At 42.3% G+C, this 23,353-nt stretch overlaps 3 protein-coding genes across 4 annotated transcripts in view; 1 reads left to right on the forward strand and 2 right to left on the reverse strand.

Annotated features, from left to right (window-relative positions):
- Positions 1-236: 236 nt before the first annotated feature.
- Positions 237-5,038, forward strand: XBP1 (X-box binding protein 1). The gene is given in 6 exon segments (XM_067700368.1): positions 237-490; positions 1,572-1,668; positions 2,496-2,624; positions 3,442-3,477; positions 3,480-3,587; positions 3,894-5,038. Coding segments are annotated over 6 exon segments (1,164 nt in total). The 5' UTR covers positions 237-254; the 3' UTR covers positions 4,452-5,038.
- A 2,295-nt stretch (positions 5,039-7,333) lies between these two features.
- On the reverse strand, positions 7,334-19,605 carry CCDC117 (coiled-coil domain containing 117). Its single transcript, XM_067700369.1, has 5 exons — positions 19,286-19,605; positions 18,568-18,618; positions 13,135-13,359; positions 12,523-12,660; positions 7,334-10,253 (listed from the first exon to the last, which is right to left on the reverse strand). The coding sequence occupies exons 1-5, from the start codon at positions 19,465-19,467 to the stop codon at positions 10,016-10,018; spliced, it is 834 nt and encodes a 277-aa protein (XP_067556470.1). The 5' UTR covers positions 19,468-19,605; the 3' UTR covers positions 7,334-10,015.
- A 654-nt stretch (positions 19,606-20,259) lies between these two features.
- The window catches only part of HSCB (HscB mitochondrial iron-sulfur cluster cochaperone), a 34,932-nt gene continuing 31,838 nt past the window's right edge, over positions 20,260-23,353 (reverse strand). Inside the window, exons 6-8 of one of the 2 annotated variants that reach the window (XM_067700373.1) lie at positions 23,306-23,348; positions 20,981-21,043; positions 20,260-20,866 (exon numbers count right to left, since the gene is read on the reverse strand). In XM_067700373.1, the coding sequence (XP_067556474.1) occupies positions 21,040-21,043; positions 23,306-23,348 (47 nt within the window). In that variant the 3' untranslated portion in view covers positions 20,260-20,866; positions 20,981-21,039. The remainder of the gene's footprint in view (positions 20,867-20,980; positions 21,044-23,305; positions 23,349-23,353) is intronic. The other variant, XM_067700375.1, reaches the window with a different exon arrangement.

Genomic DNA, 23,353 nt, shown 5'->3' on the forward strand with positions numbered 1-23,353 from the left:
CGGTGCCCCACACCCTCCCAGCGCCGAGTTACGCCTACCCGTCACCCCGGCGAAAAATGCCCGACACCGTGGCCGCCACGCTGGACGCCCTGGCCCCACCCCCTCCGGATTGGCCAGACCAATGGGAGCCAAGATAGGCCTGCGTCACTCGGCGCTGGCCAATCGCGGAGGGCCACGATCGTTGAAAGGCTGGGCGCGGTGGGACCGGCCAGCTGGGCGGCGGAGACGCGTACTCGCGTAGACACGCTCCGGCTATGGTGGTGGTGGCAGCCGCGCAGAGCCCGGCCGCCGGGGCACCCAAAGTTCTGCTTCTGTCCGGCCAGCCCGCCGCCGCCTCCGCCGCCGCCGGAGCCCCGGTCGGCCGGGCTCTGCCGGTCATGGTGCCGGGCCAGCGAGGGGCCAGCCCGGAGGCGGCGAGCGGGGGGCCGCCCCAGGCGCGCAAACGACAGCGCCTCACGCACCTGAGCCCCGAGGAGAAGGCGCTGCGGAGGTGGGCGAGGGTCGAGGCGCGGAGCCGGAGGGCGAGGGCCTGGGGTCTGGGACCGAATTCGAAGGCGAGACAGGGACCTGGGGCCGCGCTGACCGTTCGCAGCGCTCAGGCGTTGGTGGCCGGGCCATTCCGGTGCCAGCGTGACGCGGGGCGGGGCAGGAAGTCTGGACTAGCAGATCCACCGCGCTGGGTGGAGTCCAGAGCTGCGCAGGCCTTTTTTATTTACTTCTTTTCTATCTGATTAGAGGTAACCAGAGCTGGGTATCAGGGTACCTGGGTTCCAGGCCCTCTAGCTGTGACCACAAACCCGTGGTCAGCTTTTCTGAACTTGGGCTGTGACATGAAGCCAATTGGTTAACCTACTTTTTTTGGAGGCGCACGGAACTGAAATGTCAGCTGTTGAAGGGGGCTGGGAGCGCTGTAAGGCTCACTAGTCAAACTCAGCCTCTGCATCCTTAAAATGGTATCTACTTCAGGCTGCTGGGGAGATTGAGAAATGCCTAGTACTTAGTTCTCCGTAAATGTTAGTTCTCTTATGATCATTGTGCTTTGTGTGATTTATGAAGTGCCTCCTGGAGTAGACACGGGCCTAGGCTTTCAGCACCAGGGCGAAAGTCGCATCAGCCTCTCCCTCTTTTGAGTTGGGTTTAGGGAGGGAGGGTTTATGTTCTAGCGCGATTGCAGCCTTTACTAGATTTAATCAGTCCAGGTTGGATCCTGTTTGAGGGGATTGGAGTCAGGAAGCAACGGGGGAGTAGAAAGGGGAGGAGGAAATATCTTATGATGCAAGGTGAATAATATTTGTGTCCAGCCTTTGTGCTGTGGCCAGGGATGAGACGGAGGTGGATGACTCAGTATGGGGGAGAGTAAAGTAGGTCTTCAAGCTAGATCCACAGAAGGCTGATTTTTTTTTTTTTTTTTTGGTTTTGTTTTCTTGAGGGGAGGAGCCTGAAGTGTATTTTACCATTAGTCTACCTTATACTGTAAATTAAAATGAAAGCACCAGGTGGCCAAGTTTTCAAATAAAGATATAAATAAGGTTTGAGATGACTCAGTGTGGTATATCTCTTTCTGTTCTCAGGAAACTGAAAAACAGAGTAGCAGCTCAGACTGCCAGAGACCGAAAGAAAGCTCGAATGAGTGAGCTGGAGCAACAAGTGGTAGATTTGGAAGAAGAGGTAAAAATACTTAAGGCCTAACTCGTATCTTTTATCCATTGAATATCTTTCCCTTGGTTAATGGTTGCTTCATCTCCTTTAGAAGACAATTGGACATATAATTAAAAGTTAAACTTTTAGTTAATCTAAGTTAGGGTAGATAGGTAGTTGGTTAAGTGGTGAAGCTTGATGAGAGCAGAAATGATTGACCCTCTTGGCATTTGGTGCTAGCTCTATCTCAAAGCTGGTGAATTACAACATTACAACAATGTTTTATCAGTTAGTACTAAAAAATTAGTAAAAGCAGATAGGAAATCATTGCTTAAAGTTGAGACCTTTTCTGGCTTATCCAAAAGTCCACTAACGGTTCCCTTCCCCTTCTAGGGTCTACTTGTTACCTAAACTTAAATTGTTGCCAGTTACACATCTTGAATACATAAGCATATTTGTGGTGTTCTTTTTTTTTAACATGTTGATTTTACAGCCCACCACTACCACTTTTATTATTACCCACCAGTTCAAGATAGGATTTTTTTAAATGTCATATTTAAAATTAAAAGCCACAAGTCACTAAATTAAAGCCACAAGTCACTCTTTGTTGAAGTCTCTATTAGTAGTTGGGGGCATTGTGTTATATGTGACCCCGTGAGATGGCACTTCCTAAATAGCTTTTTTTTTGTAATTATAACCTTGCCTTCTAATACCCACTGTGAACAACTTCATAAGCATAGAGTTTTCCAAAAGACCCGGGAGAAGGAAAGGAAACCTACTGTAGTGAAACGCTGTCAGGTGGATTCTTAAGTGAAGGAATTAGATGTCTTAATAGCCTCTTCTGAACTTTCTTCCAGAACCAAAAACTTTTGCTAGAAAATCAGCTTTTACGAGAGAAAACTCATGGCCTCATAGTTGAGAACCAGGAATTGAGACAGCGCTTGGGGATGGATGCCCTAGTGACTGAAGAGGAGGCAGAGACCAAAGTAAGTCATGTCCTTTATTTGGTGCCGTATGTGAGAACTGGTTTTAAGTGACATGACCTCTTTCTTTAATGATACTTATTCATTTTTCAAGAGTGTAGCGAATAGTACTAAGTCCTAATAATTAAAATAAGTTACATGACTCTCCAAGAGCAAGTACTAACAAATGCCAGTAGTCGACAAGATATATCTACCATGCCAGCATTAAGGAGAACCAGGATAAGAGAGCCAGTCAAACCTGACTTTGAATGCTACTGAAATTATAGTGGTTCTTTGATGAATATGATTGAGAAGAGAAGGGATTCATTGTGATAGTGACACCTTTCTGATAGAAGAGTGATGTATGGGTTTTAATTTACGAATCATGGCAAGTTCAGTGATAATACTTAAGTGGTCTAAGGTTGACAGTAGGGCAGTTCTACTCAGAAGATAATGTTTAGGACAAACTTTTAAAAAAATTACTATCCAAAAAGATTCTGGGCTGAAATTCACTATAGAACTTTATTACTAGGAACGTTATTGAGAATATAAGTAAGATATTATTTAAGAATATTGGTCCTGCCTGAATCTTTGCTTGGGGAAGAAAAATGTTTCATTGTACAGAAAATCACAATGAAGTTAGTCTTACCTTCCTTTTCTTATCTCTTCTTGAGGAGGGCTCGAGAAAATGGAAATAACAAAGGTTTAAGGGAAAGGTTTCGGCTCTAAAGAATAGTTTTCTAGCTTTCTTGAAAGTCAAGAATCACAGCTTCCTGGCAAGTATTTCCCTCGGGACTCTCAGCTGTTGGAGCTGTTCATTCACTATGGTCTTTCCTCCCAGGGGAATGGAGCGAGGCCGGTGGCCGGGTCTGCTGAGTCCGCAGCACTCAGACTACGTGCACCTCTGCAGCAGGTGCAGGCCCAGTTGTCACCCCTCCAGAACATCTCCCCATGGATTCTGACGGTGTTGACTCTTCAGACTCTGAGGTAGGGCTTATTCAGGTTTACTAAAGAGGTGTATAACTATTTAATTCCATTTGTTTGATGCCTGACATCCCTAACCAGACATATGAGGGCAGAGAAGGTAGTTTCGGTTGAGTTGGAGGTGAACATTAACTACCTTCCTATTTCCAGGTGGTTTAGGACATGGAGTGGAATATAGATAAATGGGTCTGGTGGGTCCTGGAGGTCATCCTATAGCCTAATGATTAATTTACATTTTGGAACCTAGCACTAAGGTAGATTCTCAGTGCATTCTAATAGTTGAACTCCATTTAATTTTTCCTTTTACAGTCTGATATCCTGTTGGGCATTTTGTTCAACTTGGACCCAGTTATGTTCTTCAGATGTCCCTCTCCAGAGTCTACCAGCCTGGAGCAGCTCCCAGAAGTCGACCCAGAAGGACCCAGTTCCTTACCCATACCCCCCTCTCCATCCCTGGGGACGTCATCAGCCAAGCTGGAAGCCATTAATGAACTGATTCGTTTTGACCACATATATACAAAGCCCCTAGTCTTAGAGATACCCTCTGAGACAGAGAGCCAAGCTAATGTGGTAGTGAAAATTGAGGAAGCACCTTCCAGTCCCTCAGAGAAAGATCACCCTGAATTCACTGTCTCAGTGAAGGAAGAACTTGTAGAAGATGACTTCATTCCAGAGCTGGGTATCTCAGATCTGCTTTCAACCAGCCACTGCCTGAAGCCATCTTCCTACCTACTGGATGCTTATAGTGACTGTAGCTATGAGGGTTCCCCTTCTCCCTTGAGTGACATGTCCTCTCTGCTTGGTGTAGACCATTCCTGGGAGGACACTTTTGCCAGTGAACTCTTTCCCCAGCTGATTAGTGTCTAAGGAGTGATCCAATACTGATGCCCTTTTCTTGACTATTACACTGCTGGAGGATATAGCACAGAAGCCTGTGCTTCATTCAGAAAGCCAAAGTAGAGGGTGTATGGTCCTAGAGAATTCCTCTAAAGTATTTGTTCAAACCTCATAGGTCACCCCAAGTATTGTCTTTTGACATTCAGCAGTCCAGGGTACACAGATACATTACTATAATCCAGAATTAGAGATTCTGAGGTTGTACCTTTATCTTAAGGGCAGTCGTTTGCCCTAAAGTATTTACGTAAGCATCACTAGAAAAGTGTCTTAGACATGGAATTAACGAATGGCCCTTTATCATTTCTCTTTACCCATCTTGGCATCCCAGGCTTGCCTCTGATCTTAGGTCCTTTAGTTTGCTTCTGCAAGCAGAGAGGACACCTACCTGAGGGGGCTCCTTTTCCCTCATCATGTACAGTTCAAGTAAAGATCAAGAATCTTCTGTAAAATAGAAATTTACTATGTAAATGCTTGATGGAATCTTTCCCTGCTAGTGTAACTTTTGGAAGGTGCTTTCTCCATTTATTTAAAACTACCTGTTCAGTTAAAAAGTACAATGCAGTGTCTTTGTTCTTTGATTCCTTCTTGAACCTCAAGTCTTATTGTTGTTATTCTCTCTCGGTTTTCACTGTCTGCCATGGTAGTGATTTATCCCACTTCAGTGAGCGTGCCACTTTTTAAAGTGACTGAAGGCTTTCCCCCCTTAATACTGCCTGCTTCAATTCCTGGCTGCCTGAAGTAAACACTGAGCAGTTACTATATTTGAGACAGTTTCTTCAGCCTAATTGACCAGTATTACAGCTAGTAAATGGCAGAGCTAGAACACTTAACAACTTTTGCTATTAACATGTTAGACAAGGACATGCCATTAAATATCAATACTTTTGCTATTATTATAGAGATTAAGAGGATTTTCTAGACTCCAACTCCCTGGGTTCAACTCTGCCACCAGTTCAGCTGGGTAACCCTGGGCATAAATTACCACTTATTTCCTCATCTGTAAAGGGGTATAATAGTATCTCTAAAGGCTGCTAGAGGATTCAAAGAGACGATGCATTATAAACACTTAGTATATGCCAGGCACCGTCCCAAGCACTCAAAAGTTAACTGTTATCTCCTAATCCACTTTGGAAGGGTTTTAATCTCTTACAGAATTATATACACTCTAGGATATGTTTCACAAAAGAATGAACCTGTTACAACCCCCAAACTACAGACTTGATAACCTCATCATCCAAGGTGCATCTTTTCCTTGGGAATCCACTTACAAGATATTAAAGGAGTCCCCTAATTTATAGAAATTATTTTACCCATGCCAGCATTCTATGCCAGTGTTTACTGACTACCTCTGGGGAGGTCAGAGTGAGTGAGCAGACCAAACGAGATGGGATTCGAAGAATCCCCAGCAGCAAGGCAAAGCAGGCTATGGTTACAGCCAAGTACAAGGGAATGCCTTTGGTGTGATTGGGGGCGTGTCCACAAGCATACTAGTAGGCAAGAGAGCCTAAGGTCCCTGGTTGCTGAAACCAGAGCCCAATCCTAGTACTTGGCAATGCAAACTTGCTTAATCTCTGAGTTTCTGTTTTGTAAGTGTAAGAACAATCCACCAGCTGCCCCACAATTAAAAACCTGATCACCAGATTTTCTAGAACTGAAAACAAGCGCTGAGAATCTATTTAGGGATTGTGTAGGCAGATGTAATTACAGATACATTTTAGCTTTCAACATTATAGAACAAGCATCTGAAGACTGGGGCTCAACTAATTTACATTCAATGACATCACGTGAAAGAAACAGCTGTACAACAGGAATAACACACAGGACACAACCTGTGTAGATTGAGTTTTCATTTCCTGCACAGATGGGTGAAAATTACTAAACACTCAGGATATCCTATCTTCATACTGAAACACTAAATGGAATGGTTAGAAATAAAAACATCTTTCTCTGCAAAACCAAAGCAAGATTTCTGTTAAATGCAGAAGGTTGTCCATAACTCAAAGCAGCAGGTGACAGATACCTGTACACCATTTCCCTGGGCCTTGTAACACCAATGTGTGCTTCTCTGCTTTTCTGCTAGGTGTGTTACTGGAGCAGGCAAAGTAGGGACAGAACTGTAGGCAGAGGTAATTAATACCTCCTACTCCAAGAATATTTTATGGCATCAAATTCTAATCTTCTAAGATTAAATCTTTACCCTCTAACTAACTTCTAAAGTTAATTAGGGACAGGAAGACTGGCTTGTTTACCCACTAACCAGTCGCTGAAAGACAACATTCCTGTCTTGCTGGAGCTATATAGTCTAACACCACATAACTGCATGTAGCTCATCTCTCAAATGCCACTAGTAGAATATCTGAACCAAACTGATACATACAAAACTATATTCCCTCAAGGAGTTTAAAGTTACACTGCCTGAACCATACTTTATTGTAGATTATTTCAGTGAAACCTAAACATGTTAGGTATTGCTGTAAAAAGACCACTGGTCAAGTAGGAACCCTGGACCTGGTGAATTGGATTATTATACTAAATTGTCACTATCTACTTAGGCTTAGTTTACAAATCTATAAAAAGATAACTTTTAGCTATGATTTCCAAATTTTGGTAAAGAAAACAATATCCTGAGTTTTCTGTAGCCGCAACTCAAACTCTGCCTGCCCACAAATCAGGGATCCACATTTATCAACTAATGGTTGTAAATATGCACGCAATACCGCCACCCAGTGACCTGTCAACTCAAGAAAGGAATGACCATGTAACTGGACATCTAGAGGAACTTTCCTACTCCCTATTTTTAAAGGTCCCAAACTTGATTTCATTTACTTAAGTGCAGGAACACAATATCTCAGATAGTCCAAAACACTTAAGTTTTATTGAAAACAAAATACAAAAACACCAGATTCTCATTTTAAAGTAAAATTAACAGCATCTTCCACAACTTTCCAAGTACTCCACCATCCTTATCACTATTAAAAAACAAAACCAAGTTCCAGATACAAAATAATTAATGAACCCACTGGTGAACATTTTTCTCATGGTTCTAGTTTCCACTCATTTTTAAAATTTTACATTTGCACCTTTTCAAGAATGAGTAGCAATTTTTATTTGATTAATATCTGTGAGAACCGCACTTAACTTTCTTCATATGAAATAAAAAAAACAAAACCACACACACCCTAATCAAACTCAGAGAAAATACACATTTGTTCATTAAAGCTCACCTGCTTTAGATAATTTTTTCTCTTCACACATTAGCATAGTAAGCCAATGTTTGATCCATGCTGCAAAAGCTGTACAAAATGAAGACCTGTTAATTCCCTAGGGAAACCTTAAGGCAAAAGCAAAAGCCTTACTCTACAAAAGAAAAACAAAGCAGAGGCATGGGGACTGTGGAGACGGCTCAGATGAGTAAGCACCACATGGATGAAGACGACAATTTTTGTACAAACATATGCAGGATAAAGTTTAAAAAGGAGCATTGAACATCCATGTTTCCTGCAGAAATAATGATCATGTCAGGTAAAATGACTTCTGAAACAAGTTCTGCTTGGATCTTAACAGAATCTTATTAGTTCTCTCCTACATATACCCGTGGTATCTGAGCCTTGTTTCAGAGCTCTTCTTTCCTCCTGTTCACTGTACAGACCTGGATCCCAGGCCTGCCCAACAATCCCTATAGAAGACAGTGTTAGTGTGCTTGGGTCCTTCTTTGGAAAGCTGTCACCTCTCCTTCACCTGAACACTGGGACTAACTCCAAATTCCAGGCAGTCACTTCATGTTTTTGAGCTGTAGCAGAACAAATGCATGGAGGTTTAAGGCTACAAACTTTACAAGTTGGTCCCATTAACAATTACCTAGAGGCAGGAGTTTTTTAAACGGCATGAATCAAACACTTGCACGTTTCAACAGAATACAGTTTACATTCATCTCTAAATCTGAGATTAAGAAACTATTAGCTGGTTTCCAACTGTTTCAATACTGGTTTGAAGTTTGAATAATTTTATTGTGTAGACATTAAATATTTTGTTTAAATATTAAACATTAAATCTTTTCCTGACTATCCAGACAGAAATAGAGAAAGCAGGAACAACAGGCAGGAGAAGAAACAGTCCAGTTAACAGACTTGTGACTTCTATGCCATCTGTAAAAAGGGGAGGGACTTCGGCATGGGTTTCAAAATTGCCTGGGAGCTGCCTCCTAAAGTCACCTCTACTTGGCATAAACCATGTTTTCTACACAAGGTATCTGATTCCAACAAAGGCAAAAGAAACCCAGAAAACAAAACAGAAAGAACTGGGGTGGTCTCCCATTGTCTGATAAAAGAGCTAGTATTACACTCAATAAGTTATAGTGGATATTCTGTAGCACTAAAGAAATTGTCATTTTACTTCGTACTACTGAGTCCTTGCCACGCAGAAGAGCTCTTCCTGAGAAATAAAAAACTTCAAACCTGGTTACCCTCAGAGGACGCCTTGAGCCTGGTTAAGGTCCTCAAGATGAAGATTTCCTGCTAGCAGGAAGCTATTCTCTAACTTTTAGGCTTACTGCACCATAGTTGAAACAATAGGCAAACTGGCTATTTCAGTAAATCTCAATGTCACTTGCCCATATGTGCTCAGCTAATTATTCAGTCACTGTTTTCTAAATTAACATTAAAAAACTCAACTTGCTTATACAGGCACAACTTTTTTTTTAACTACAGAAGTTATATGCTGGGCTTAGCTGATACAGCACTACCCCAGTATTACCTGAGGGATGCTTCTCCCAGAGCCAATTCGCACATGGTTTACCTCACAACCTTTTAAACTATCACTCAAAGTTAATTAAGCTGTAAACATTACTGAATAGCTGGGCTTATCGATTATGCAAGGGAAACCAAGGAGCAACAGTAGCACAAGGCAAAAGAGCCTCAAAGGAAAAACCTTTTCTTTGTATTTTTCATTCCATTTTCAGAGGGAAAGAGGGGAGCCACAACGCTACTGGCTAATCAATATAGCTACAATGAATTGACAACTAATATACAGGTTTCAGAGCCTCTGTTAATTTCCCCAGCATAGGCTTAAGCTACTGCCTCCTTTCTCCTTCTCCCCAATCATATATAGTCACCACTGTAAACAGAGCTCATAACTACAGATGAAGTTGTGGCTCGACTGTGGAAGTACACATAGTAGGAGAGCATCCTACTTTCTTAATGCATCTTTTTCAACTCAAGTATCTGAATGATATAAACAATGTGACAGATGACTTAAAAGTCATGCTTACACATATAGCTTCTATACTTGACTTTGCAGAATGTACTCCTTATTCCTTTAATAAGACCCCTAGAAAACTGCTTTTCTCTTGAGACAAGTTTCCTTGGCAAAAGTTGAATTCAAGAAATGGCTACCCAAAATGAGAGTCCCACCCCAAATCACAGGTGGAGCTATTACACCCGTTTCAAAACTTTCAAGTCCCTATACTGTACAAGCAGGCTCATGACTGAACACATAAGCCTTCTAAAATTTGACAACTTTAGTATAGAAACTGGTGTCTAAAGTTCCATCTCTTCTTCTGTGCAAGCAGCTGTCTCCAAACTAGTGTAAACAGGCAACCCTGTTTGCCGAGGTTCCAAGAACAGTTCAGTTCTTTGAGGGTAGGCAGTGCCAGCAGCTGCATGCTTAGTTTGGCTCTCTCCTGTGTAGTTCTTAGCATTAGATGACAGCTTTGGCTTATCAGAAAGGAGTTCAGGGAGAGGTTTCCAGAGCACAAGCTCCATGGAAGGACGGCTCCTAAGACATAAAATACAGATTTTTATCAATAATTTTATAACATGAAAATAAAAGATATACATTGAAAAACTAATGTTTGCTACCTAACATCTAAAAACGGATGGGATTATATAGGAGATTTATGACAATCCAAATTGATCTTTACAAAGGCCACTCAAGTACATTAAATTTTACAGTTCTGCATGCATTTTTAAGCAAACCAACTGGTTGTACTGATGCTGTGATTAGAATATAAACATTCAACATGTAAAACAGAGGCCCTTGATTTATTATAGTGTTTTCTTAAACTGTGGTTAATATTAGCAGATGTGAGCTACTATCTTGTACTAAACCATTATAAATGAAAAAGAAACATTGGCCAAACACACTAAAAATATCTCAGTATGCCTTTTGCTTAGTACAGCTATGAAACATAATGCTTTTTGCAGTAAGCCACTGTTTGTGCCTACCCCACCCCCTCGCTGCCCTCTCCATCTAGTGATGGTTTGATGGTTTCTGGGACCCAAGGGCAAGTAAGGAAAAATAAAACACAAACAATGAAGAACACACCCCCCCCACACACACACACAAGGCTAGCTTCTGGAAAACTACCAAGAGCAGAAAGTGCTATGTTTTAGGCTGGAGGGCAATGTGACCTGCTTACTCTTGGCTAAACTATCTACCCACCCTAAGGGCTGGGTAGTCAGAATTATAAGATCAAGCTAGGAGGCTAATGCAAAACGCTTGTGTGCTAACATCGAGCAGCAGTGGAACCCACTGTGTCTAAAGACAATACTGCCTCATCTACCTGGCATCAGTGGGACTGTATCCTAAGAGAATTTTTCAGATATCTGACACTTACCCTCACTGAGTACCAAGTCTATCTGAAGTCTTTTCTAGGCAACATCTAAATGGCACTTTATAACTTGCCTACTACAGTTGGCCCTCTGTATCTGTGGGTTTTTGATTCAGACCATTTTATTTTTTTAATTAATTTATTTACTTATTCTTGGCTGTGTTGGGTCTTCATTGCTACGTGGTTTTCTCTAGTTGTGGCGAGTGGGGGCTACTCTTCGTTGCAGTGTGTGGGCTCCCCATTGTGGTGGCTTCTCTTGTTGCAGAGCACAGGCTCTAGGCGTGCGGGCCTCAGAAGCTATGGCACGCGGGCTCAGTAGTTGTGACTCATGGGCTCTAGCGCGCAGGCTCAGTAGTTGTGGCACAAGGGCTTAGTTGCTCCGTGGCATGTGGGATCTTCCCAGACCAGGGCTCGAACCTGTGTCCCCTGCATTGGCAGGTGGATTCCTAAACACTGCGCCACCAGGGAAGCCCTCAGACCATTTTATATAAGGGAACTGAGCATCCTTGGATTTTAGTATCCGCAGGGGGTCTTGGAACCAATCCCCCCCATGGATATTAAGAGACAACTGTACTTTACAGAGTCGGTAATGACCACTTGAAATCATCTAAGCTCAAGGACTACAAGAATTACAGGGCTATCATTAGTTCTTATGTAAATGGGCTCCAGGCTGCTTTGCTTTTCAGGTTCTTATGTTTGCTTTCCAGTTGCCTATCCTGTTCTCACACTGTACTGTCACTATTGACTACTATGAGTTTGTCTGTTCTGCTGTTTTTGTGTTTCTACTCTGATGACTGAGGAAACCAGATAACTGAGCTGATCAAACTGGGTCTAAACTAAGTGCAAAATGGCTCTTAGAGCTAAAGGCCTGAGGGGCTACACACTATGAGGTAAGAATATGAGCTGTGGATTGTGGCCTTTGTGATAACTTTTTTGACTGCTGGGAGACTTTTGTTTCCTAGGTCCTAATAGTGGTCCTAGATAACTGAGAGAGCCAGGTAAAAGGTACTTTTGAAATGTGGTTCCTACACCCTATCATAGGTATTTGAGAGAATGGGTTTTTTTTTTTTTTTTAACTTCTTTATTGGAGTATAATTGCTCTACAATGATGTGTTAGTTTCTGCTGTATAACAAAGTGAATCAGCTACACATATACATATGAGAATGGGTTCTTTCTTGCCAATCCTCCCATTTCCAAATATTAGACTATTAGTGCATTTTGGGACTTCAAAACAACCCAGGGTTGAGTACACAAGGCAGCCAACTCCTGCTTGCGTAGCGTTTTGCTCACCCCAATGAACTAAGAAAAGGTCTCCGACTTGGGCTAAATACAAACGTACTATGCTTTCACTTGGTTGGCGATCAGGAAATGTCTAGAGACTGTGTTTTCCCTCCAAGATCATAACTGAATGGAAACCAGAAACCAAAACTTACATGGACTCAATCATTTTCTTTGTAAAGACTTCATCAAATTCCCTCTTCAAACCTGTTTTCATGGTATCAGAAAGGACAAGGCTGGGAAGATGGTTAATATTTCTGTCAGCTTCAACTTCTTCATCTTCGTCAATTATTCTAAATAAAGACAGAAGCGAAGGAAGAAAGAAAAATTATTTAGTTAAGCTATTATACATTTATTAATTGGAAAAAATTTAAAAAATAAAAACAAGGATAAACGCAACAGGTGCTACAGCAAAATATCAAGTAAAATATGAGACTATACCTGAGAGAAAAAAGTATACACAAAAGAGCTGTTCAACATTTAACCAAAATGTTTTACATTAGAGGCAATCAAATTTGAAGAATGTGTCCCTAAAAACCCTCATACCAAAAAGTAATATTCAGAGATAGTAAGTGAAAATATTTAGTACAGTTCTATGAGAAGAACTTACTTTAACATTTAAAGTGTATACTTTGAGCTTTCTGATTTTTATAGTCTGATATATTGAGGATCAAGGAATCACCAAATGATGAATTAGACTAACTTGAAAGAGTAGAGATGTTACATAGGAACAATAATAAGCAGCTAGATATATGCTGCCCATTTACCTGTCCTCAATTTCCTGAAGCCTCCTTCGGGCAACTTCACATTGTGGTTCTCCTGTTGTCTGATCCATCTCTTCACAAATAACATCTAACATGCCAGGTGCAGAAAGGCCACTAGTGCACGGATTTACTCCATGACCCTCTATATCCTGATGTGCACAAAGAATCCAGTCATTAGGACCAGCACAGAGCCCTGCTTCAGTTAGCCTTTTCTTTCTTACTGGACAACTGAAAAAAAAAAAAAAATCAATGAAAATCCTGGCTAATATAAATGAAATGTGTATCATCCCCCATCTCTAATCAAATTCTTCTACGAAAAACCTCTAATTTTTGACAGTGTGTGATTGCAAGATGAAAAATCACACATTTTCTTTTCTGTCATTCTCACAGCCTCCCTGAGATGTTTCCCTTCCCGACATTTGTCAAATTAGGTTGCAACTGCAAGATTTTTGCTTTTCCAGATTAGAAGTGTTCGCTGTGGGAATTTAAAGTCGTTCTTACTTATTCAGCTCTGGAAAGGTCAAGTGGGAAGTAAAGAATACAAAAATCACAAAGTAGCAATTCAGTGCCAGCCATATTTTTTCAAATTGCTGCTGCTCCACTACACTGGGCATATGAGGAGGTAATCTGCAGGCATCCTATATTCCCTTAGGGCAAAAATATTCGCTTCATCAGGTCTGCAGCAAGTACTACAGATGCAAATGATATTGCTGATTTCTTGGTTCTCTCCAAAAATGGCAGAGGCTGTCATTTGCCCTATGGGTCCCTAATAATGGGGTGCACTTTTCTGCTGCCTTGCAACATAAACTATCCTCACTTCCTAGAAATTTTGTATTTCCTTGAGACCTTAGAGTTCATCAAATCCAATTTCTTTGTTTTGCACATGTGGAAACTAGGACCTCGAAAACTAAAGTGCTCCCTCCAAAGTGTCATGTAAGGTGAGTTGTATTGATATTTTGGGTACCAGACCCCAGAGACAGACCCTGAATCCTACCTCTTTGCCACTTTCACTAAAACCTCCTGCCTTGTTAGGGAAATTCAACTGTTCAAGCTCTTACCACGAACTAGTATCTGCAAGCACTATGACCTGCCTGGTGTTTAGCTGAGACCTGTCCTGAAGCAAGTTAAATAGACAACCTGCCCTGCTCTATTTGAGTATTTAGACCAAAAGTACATTATTGCCTGGGCATCACCAAGCACAATCTCAAGACCAGAACACAGCTCTGCAACCAAAAAATTCATTAATGGCTACCACAGCTTCTGATTCTAAACTAAGAGTCAAAGGAAGAAGCATGTATTTTAGAAAGAAATTTCTATTTCATGTCAAGACTATGAAAATCAACATTCAAGTCTCTGGCAATATAAAATCTGACAAATAATAATGCTCTCTTGAACCTAGATTTTTGACTGGAATCAATTATTAAATGAGATGTTTCGTGTATAATTATTTTTAATTCATAAAGTATTAAGAATGTCTATCCATAAATCAAACATTTCTGTAGTATTTGGATAAAGTATGTGACGTTTTCGAAAGCAGAAGAAAAAGTTATAGACGTAAGAAGTCATGTTGGACTTCCCTGGTGGCTCAGTGCTTAAGAATCCGCCTACCAATGCAGGGGACATGGGTTTGAGCCCGGTCCGGGAAGATCCCACATGTCGCAGAGCAACTAAGCCCGTGTGCCACAACTACTGAGCCTGTGCTCTAGAGCCCATGAGCCGCAACTACTGAGCCCGCGTGCCACAACTACTAAGCCCGCACGCCTAGAGCCTGTGCTCCACAACGAGAAGCCACTGCACCACAACAAAGAGTAGCCCCCACTCGCTGCAACCAGAGAAAGCCCGCGTGCAGCAACGAAGACTGAACACAGCCAAAAAAAAAAAAAAAAAGTCATGTAAGAAAAAGCAGAATTGGGCTTCCCTGGTGGCGCAGTGGTTGAGAGTCCGCCTGCTGATGCAGGGGACGAGGGTTCGTGCCCCCGTCCAGGAGGATCCTGCATGCCGCGGAGCAGCTGGGCCCCGTGAGCCATGGCCGCTGAGCCTGCACGTCCGGAGCCTGTGCTCTGCGATGGGGGAGGCCACAACAGTGAGAGGCCCGCGTACCGCAAAAAAAAAAAAAAAAAAGAAAGAAAAAGCAGAATGAATCTAGAATATCTAACAATTCAACTATTAAATACAGCTGAGGGACTTCCCTGCTGGCCCGGTGGGTAAGACTCCATGCTCCCAGTGCAGGGGACCTGGGTTCCATCCCTGGTGGGGGAACTAGATCCCGCATGCATGCCGCAACTAAGAGTTCAAATGCCGCAACTAAAAAATCCTGTATGCTGCAATGAAGGCCTGGAGCAGCCTAATAAATATATATATATATTTAAAAAGATCTTTAAATGCAACTGAGTATCAGAGCTGGGTTCTGATCTCTGATCTCCAACATAATTTGGGCTAAATTATTTCATGCCTCTAGGTCCACTTTGCAAATACTTAGAGATCAATGATGATTAAGTCCCAAAGAAAATGGGATATAAAAGACTTTAAAGTTCTGATAAGAGCTATGGAAGTGGCAGGCGGGCAGCACACTTCTAGGTATGTGACATCCAACTGTCCAGTCTCAGGGCCTCAATCTCTCCACGTGTATATCAAAGATGGTTAACTTTTTTTTTTAACATCTTTATTGGAGTATAATTGCTTTACAATGGTATGTTAGTTTCAGCTTCACAAAAAAATGAATCAGTTATATAAAAGATGGTTAACTTTTAAAGCCAACTGTTTGTACACTTCAAACTTTTTATTTATGACACTGGAACCCTTTATTCAATAATCTCCTATAAGGAACCCCAAAAGATAAAAGCAAAGAGGTCCCTGTGTATCTACAGTAATCCCAAGGCTATAAAGAACATAAATATTGTCTGGTCCAGAGGTTTTTTATTATTTATTAAAAAAAAAATTTTTGGCCATACGCCACAGCATTCAGGATTTTTAGTTCCCCAACCAGGGATCAAACCCATGCCCCCTGCATTGGAAGCGGAGAGTCTTAACCATTGGACTGCCAGGGAAGTCCCAGAAGTGGTTTTTTTTTTTTTTTTCCAGAAGTGTTTTTAAACTGAGACAACATTCAAATCTACTGTCTCATTAGTCTATGTATCAACCAGATGAGAAAATTCAAAGTTTCTGCTGGCAAAAAAAGAAAAAAAAAAGAACATACACAAAGTTGAAAGACAACAAATCTGGAGAAAACAAAACATATATAATATACTGGCTTCCTTAATAAAATTTCTTATAGATTAACAAGAAAAAGACCAATAAGCCAATAAAAAATTTGCAGAAACATGAACAATTCACACAAAATGAAACACAGATGGCTTAAAAGATGTTCAACACCGCCTATAATTTACAAAATACAAATTAAACAGTGATCTAATTTCTTTAATTATAAAATGCCTACACTTATAAAAGTACATACAATAATTATGAAACAAAAATCCAGGGGCTTCCCTGGTGGTACAGTGGTTGACAGTCCGCCTGCCGATGCAGGGGACATGGGTTCGTGCCCTGGTCCGTGTACCAGGGGAAAAAAAAAAAAAAAAATCCATGAAAATAATATACAAGGTATAGACTGCTGTCAGAATCCCAAAATGGTACTCTACTCCCTCCTCTCTGTAGGTAAATACTATTTTTATGGTAATCACTTCATTTTTTAAAAAATACATTATCAAGTATGTAGATATGCAATCTTCAAGGTTTTAGTTTTGCCTGGTTTTGAACCTTATATAGAAGGAATTATACTGTATACATATACATTCTTGTGATGTTTCTTTTGCTCATACTGTAAGACACATCTAGGTTGATAGATGTGGGGTTTTTTTGTTTTTTTTTTGCTGAATTGAACTCAGCAAAAAATTTACTTTATCCATTGTACTGTTCAGGGACATTCCAATTTTGAGCTATCATGAACAAGGATGCTATGAACTTTCTTGTACATGTCTCCTGATGAGCACATGTACATACTCAAGAGGAGAACTGCTGGGTAAATGGGTATGTGCATCTTCAACTCATGCGATAATGCAAAACTGTTTCCCAAAGTGTTGTAGCAATTTACATACTCATCCATAGTGTTTGAGAGTTCCTGGTGCTACAGAACCCTCCAGTATCTGGTGGTGGAGTATCTTATTGTGTCTTTAATATGCATTTCCCTAAAGACCAATGAGGTCAAACATCTTTTCATTTAATTGGTCATTTGGATATCCCCTTTGGGGAAATCTTTTACTCATTTTTTTTTTAAGACTGTCTGCCTATGAGATGTAATTTTTTACCTATCAGTTAAGTGGTGATCAAAAAATCTCCATCTGAGAAGACGGAGAAACAGGCATTCCCACTGTCAAAGGAGTATAAATTGGCAACAACTTTTTCCAAAATTCAAAATGTATATACTTTAAGATCCAGCAATTTCCCATCTAGGAATCCATTTACCTACTTGCAAATATATACAAAGAACTTAAAAAGAATGGTGGTCCAATGTTCACTGCAGCACTATTTACAATAGCCAGGACATGGAAGCAACCTAATTGTCCATCGACAGATAAATGAATAAAGATGTGGTACATATATACAATGGAATATTACTCAGCCACAGAAAGGAACAAAATTGAGTTATTTGTAGTGAGGTGGATGGACCTAGAATCTTTCATACAGAGTGAAGTAAGTCAGAAAGAGAAAAACAAATACCGTATGCTAACACATATATATGGAATCTAAAAAAAAAAAAAAGGTTCTGAAGAACCTAGGGACAGGACAGGAATAAAGATGCAGACGCAGACGTAGAGAATGGACTTGAGGAGGTGGGGAGGGGGAAGGGTAAGCTGGGATGAAGTGAGAGAGTGGCATGGCCATATATACACTACCAAATGTAAAATAGCTAGCTAGTGGGAAGCAGCTGCATAGCACAGGGAGATCAGCTCCATGCTTTGTGACCACCTAGAGGGGTGGGATAGGGAGGGTGGGAGGGAGACGCAAGAGGGAGGGGATATGGGGATATATGTATACATATAGCTGATTCACTTTGTTATACAGCAAAAACTAACACAATATTGTAAAGCAATTAGACTCAATTTCCATCCACCTCACTACAAATAACTCAATTTCGTTTCTTTTTATGACTGAGTAATACTCCATTGTGTATATGTGCCACATCTTCTTTATCCATTCATCTGTCGATGGACACTTAGGTTGCTTCCATGTCCAAGCTATACAATTGTTCACAGAGTGACAAGTTTCTCTCTGACCTGCCCAGCTCCGTTCTCTAAAACGTAACCCATGTTATCAGTTCCTTGGACCTCCTTTCAGACACCTGATGTTTCACACTTTCACTTAAAAACAAATAGTCATGGATATAAAATAGGTTAAATTAAGTGACCGTTAAGTGAATAAAAGGCACCTGAAACTTACTCATCCTCCTCCTCCTCTCGCTTGTGTTTCTTTCTATGGTGAACTGAAACACTGTTGAAACAAACCAGAAAATCAGTCAGTTGAGAAATTTATTGAGCGGGTGCGTTCAGCATCCACTTTCTGGCTCCGATAATCTTGCCCACCCCATTCCCACCAGCGGTCCCCTTCCTTGCCGAGTGGGATGGATATACAGGTCACAAGGTCAGTCAGGTATAGAGACTGAAATCTAAACTTCTCATTTGGTCAAGACCGGGGGAGATAAATTGAGGGGGACCACCGTAGGGAAAACGTATCGGGGCAGGCACCGGGCTAAGCACTTTATTTTACGATCCCACTAGGAGGACCCACTTCTGTCCCAAGTTGCGGATGAGAAAACTCAATGTCCGAGAGGCGCTGAAAGTTAACAGCAGCAGCGGCTCCGCCGCGGTCTGGAGGGAGCGAGGCGAGTGCGCGCCCACGGCAGCTCCAGGCCCGGCTCGACCCGGCTCCCTTCCTCGCACGCCCTGGGCGAGCTCGGACCGTTTCCTCACTTCCCGGGACGCAGGGGGGGCCAGGGTCCGAACCGGACCCCCGCGCTTTGCTACCTCAGGCGACTAACGGTAACCGACTGTGGGGCTCAGTATCCTCATCAGCAACCTGGGGCTGAGAAGCCCCCGCCGAAGGTCGCGGGGAGGGTCAAATAGCCCGCGCCCGCCCGCCCGCCGGCCGAGATCCTCACCGTCCGCGCGCCGCGCTCCCGCCCGGGCTGCTCGGGGCGGCGCGGGGTTCCCACCGCGGGGCCAGCTCGGTGCCGTCCGCCCCCGGCGGGAAGGCCCGGCCGGGGAAAGCCGGTGGCGGCTGTAGGAAGTCCGAGCCGCCTCTCAGCGGGAGGCCGCTGAAAGGCCGGCCAAGCGCGGCCATGGCCGGAGAGGTGAGGAGGCTGCGCCCGCGGCCCCGGCTGCCCGCGGCCCCAGACCCGGCAGCGGCTGCCACAGCGACTGCCAAGAGGCGCCCGCTTCTGAGCCCGCTCCCGACCCCACGTCACGCCTTCTAGAACCCTCCACCCCAAGCTGCCCGGGGCACGCCGGGATTTGTTGTGTGTGGAGAACTGCTGACGCAAGGTCTGCCGGGAGTTGAAGTCCTTGAGGACTACAAACAAGATGGCTGCGTGTCCGAGTCTCCGGGGCTGGAGGATGGCCCTGGCCAACCTAGAATATGATATAGGTTCGAATCCTCACTCAGCAAGTTCTGGAACCTCTGTACCTCAGTTTTCTCAGTAGTAAAACCTGAAAACAGTAGTACCTATGTTCATAAGACCGATGGGAGAATTAAATGGATTAAAACATCTAGAGCCCTTAGGACACTTCTTGGCACATAGTACACGTTAAAAATCAGCTAGTAATTCCTTCTGTGTTTTAATGTAAATGAAGTTGATGATGCCTTAGAGGGAACAGCATGGAGGATGAGGGAAAACCTTAGAGCTCTTGTGAGAGGGACTGGCAAGACTTCCAGGCTCTATCTGGGACATCCAGAGACAAAGTCTTGCTAAAGGGCTAGCAGAATTTGTCACCATAACCACTGATCACGATCATTTTCCCCATCTCAGGAAATGGCACCATCATCTAGTCTGAGTTACTTATACCAAAGTCAATGCCCTTCAGCCAAAGACCACCAAGAACACACCTGTAATTGACCAAAGATGGATTTATTGACTTACTGCAGTCAGGGAGTGTCTCAGTAAGAGGGTGTTAGAAAAGGCTTCCTATAGGATTTCTGTGTGTCACAGGGGGATTTGGGGGCAGGTCCAAGAATCAGGGCTTTGCTCTGGACTTAATACTGTCAGAAAGCAGAGATAATTCTATGGTTATCTTAGCTAATCTTTCCTAGAAGGTGGGGGGAATGAAGGGAGGCTAAACCTACAGTTGGTAAAGAAGCAACAGTCCTTGCATTGGCCAGGATGGGAGATGTTTGGTCATTTTGTGCTTTGGACAATGTTTAGGATTGGGTTACAGACAGGATTACCAAGGGGTCTTGCTTTTATCTTGATCCATAGAAGTCACATCTCTGTCCCTGTTTGATGTTGATGTTCTGTGAAATTGTTTAACAGGGAACACCAGGGTCCACCTGATAGTACCAGGCCAGTTTCAGCTGTTAGAAGATGCTTTTCTCTTTCTAACCAAAACCCTAAGCATCATCATTGATGCCTCTTTTTTGTTCACCAACCCCCCCCATATTTAATCAGTTAGCAAGTCCTATGGGCTCGTGAAAGGCCTCCAGATTTCTCTTCGTTTTTCTCCATTTCCATTGCCTTCATGGTAGTCTGGGAAAAAGTAAATGGACCCCTTTGTCTAATGTAATATGATTGATTCAGTTTAAGTTTTCTTACTGACATTTAAAATGCAGTTTTGCCTCCTTAAGGTAACACCCTACTTACCTCAACTGGATATAAAAGATATTCTCCTGGGTCACTTCTACAAATGGTCAACTCATTCCTCACCTGAAAAAAAAAATCCATCCAGATGATGTTATATACACATAGACATACAAATATACATTTATAAAAGGGAGTCCTACTTTATATATTATTCTGAAACTTCTTTTCCACCTAATTATATTTCTTAAATGTCTATCCAAATTCATTCTTTTATCCTTTAATTCACAATTCTATACTAAGTTGCATGCCCCTTATCAAGCAATGTATTAGAATTAATAATTTATTAGGTACTTCCTATTTGCAGGTGCTCTTTACCCAGATACAGTCAAATATTCCTCATAATAATGCTAAATTGGATGCTTTTATGCCCCCATTTTACAGATAAGGAAATTGAGGCAGGTTATGGTTCCCAATTCCCTCAGCTATAAGTGATGGAGCCAATGTTCAGCCCCAGGTCTGAGACCCTAGATCCTGCCTTAAACTTCTAGGCTTTGCTCCATCTCATTGAATTCCCTGGAAAAAGTGCTTTGGGGGAATCAGTGAAAGCCTCAGTATTATGTGTGTGAGAGAGACTACATGGAGCTTCGGACCCCTGGAAGAAAAAAACAGAATCATTGTGCACTGTCTCCCACACTAACTTGGGGAGAATGGCTATGGAACTCAACAGTGGCCACTGAGAGCATCTCTTCTTTTCCGTGACAATCCAGGCCTGCCTCCTAGAGGTGACTTCTGGCTCACCTCTCATAGGATTGGTGGGTCAGAGACATACAGACACTTAGACAATCCCTTCCTGACTCCTTTTTCCTGGTGGCTAATCTTATTTATCTTTTTATTAAAAAAAAAAGTTTTCTGGTTTTAAAACTAACACAGGGGCTTCCCTGGTGGCGCAGTGGTTGAGAGTCCGCCTGCCGATGCAGGGGATGAGGGTTCGTGCCCCGGTGCGGGAAGATCCCACATGCCGCGGAGAGGCTGGGCCCGTGAGCCAGGCCGCTGAGCCTGCGCATGCGGAAGAAAACACAGGTTCTTAGTAAAAAATTAGTTGAAGTGGTGATAAAAGGTTAGAGAAGCAAATAAAAATCACCTTAATAGCATCCCATTAGAAGCATGATTGTTATGAATATCCTTCCAGTCTTTTTTTCTTATTTGTGTGTATGTGCACACTCACGTACCTGTGTGCTAGTGTCCAATACACACATAAGAGCTGTGCACTATCGCAACTAGACCACAGATACTCATATGACTCTATATAAAGACAGCAAAACCAAACTTAGAGAGGGTGAGTAATTTGTCTACATAATTAATAGTCATTAGTTATTAGAGCTTAGCAAGAAACAACCTCGTCAGGATGTTAATACAAAAATATTAGGCTTCATCCCCTCTGAAAGAAAAGACACCAAACCAAAATGTTGATGGCAATACTAGAACTTACACTTTCTGGGTATAAGTTTTTATTCTTTTCCAATGAATATGTACTATTTATTAGGCCATAAAGGATAAATGTTTTTGAAATAAACAATTGATGAGGTACAATGGACTGAATGTTTGTGTCCCCCCAAATTCATGTGTTGAAATCCTGACCCCCAATATGATAGTATTAGGATAGTATTAGGCCTCTGGAAGGTGATTAGGTCATGAGGGTGGAACCCTCACAAATGCCCTTATAAAGACCCTACGAAGCTCCCCTGCCCCTTCTACCATGTGAGGACAGCAGAAAGATGGCCATCTATGAACTAGGAATGTGTTGTCACCAGACACTGAATCTGCTGGTGACTCCATCTCAGACTTCCCAGCCTCCAGAACTGTGAGCATAAATTTCTGTTGTTTATATAACACCCAGTCTATGATATTTGTTATATCAGCCCGGATGGACTAGGACATGAGGTTAAAAACAAGAGGCTGAAAGAAGCAAACACCACCAGCAGCATGCATTTATTGAACACTTACTATGTACCAGGCACTGTGCTGAGGGCACTATTTCATGTTGGCTCCACAACAACTCTGTACTACGGTGTTAATATCACCACTTTGCAGAATTAGAGGCTAAGATTCAGTGAGGTGAAGGACAAATCTCAAGGTCTCACAGTTAGTAATGATGGTTCTGGAAAGATTTGACTGATTCCAAAACCAGGAATATCATTACCGCTTTCCACAAGCAAATAGAAACTTTTTTTTTTTTTTTCCTGCTGAGGATCCTCAAATGCATATTCGAGGGAAGATCCTTGCATTAGTTAGGGTTCTGCAGAGAAACAGAAACTATAGGATATACAGGGATATATCCTGGGATATATATATATAAGAGGAGACCTATTACAGGAATTGACTTACTTGGTTATGGAAGCCAGGAAGTCCCACCATCTGCCATCTGCAACTAGA

The sequence above is a fragment of the Pseudorca crassidens genome, chromosome 12 (assembly GCF_039906515.1).
Source record: "Pseudorca crassidens isolate mPseCra1 chromosome 12, mPseCra1.hap1, whole genome shotgun sequence".
Taxonomy (NCBI): Eukaryota; Metazoa; Chordata; class Mammalia; order Artiodactyla; family Delphinidae; genus Pseudorca; species Pseudorca crassidens.

Bases quoted from the DNA above. Each gene is read 5' to 3' on its own strand.
- CCDC117 (XM_067700369.1), bottom strand. From the start codon at position 19,467: ATGGCCGCGCTTGGCCGGCCTTTCAGCGGCCTCCCGCTGAGAGGCGGC. The intron at 18,619-19,285 runs GTGAGGATCTCG...TTGTTTCAACAG, and splicing joins GGGAGCGCGGCGCGCGGACG to TGTTTCAGTTCACCATAGAA. The intron at 10,254-12,522 runs GTAAGTTTTGGT...TTTATGTCTTAG, and splicing joins AAGAAAATGATTGAGTCCAT to GAGCCGTCCTTCCATGGAGC.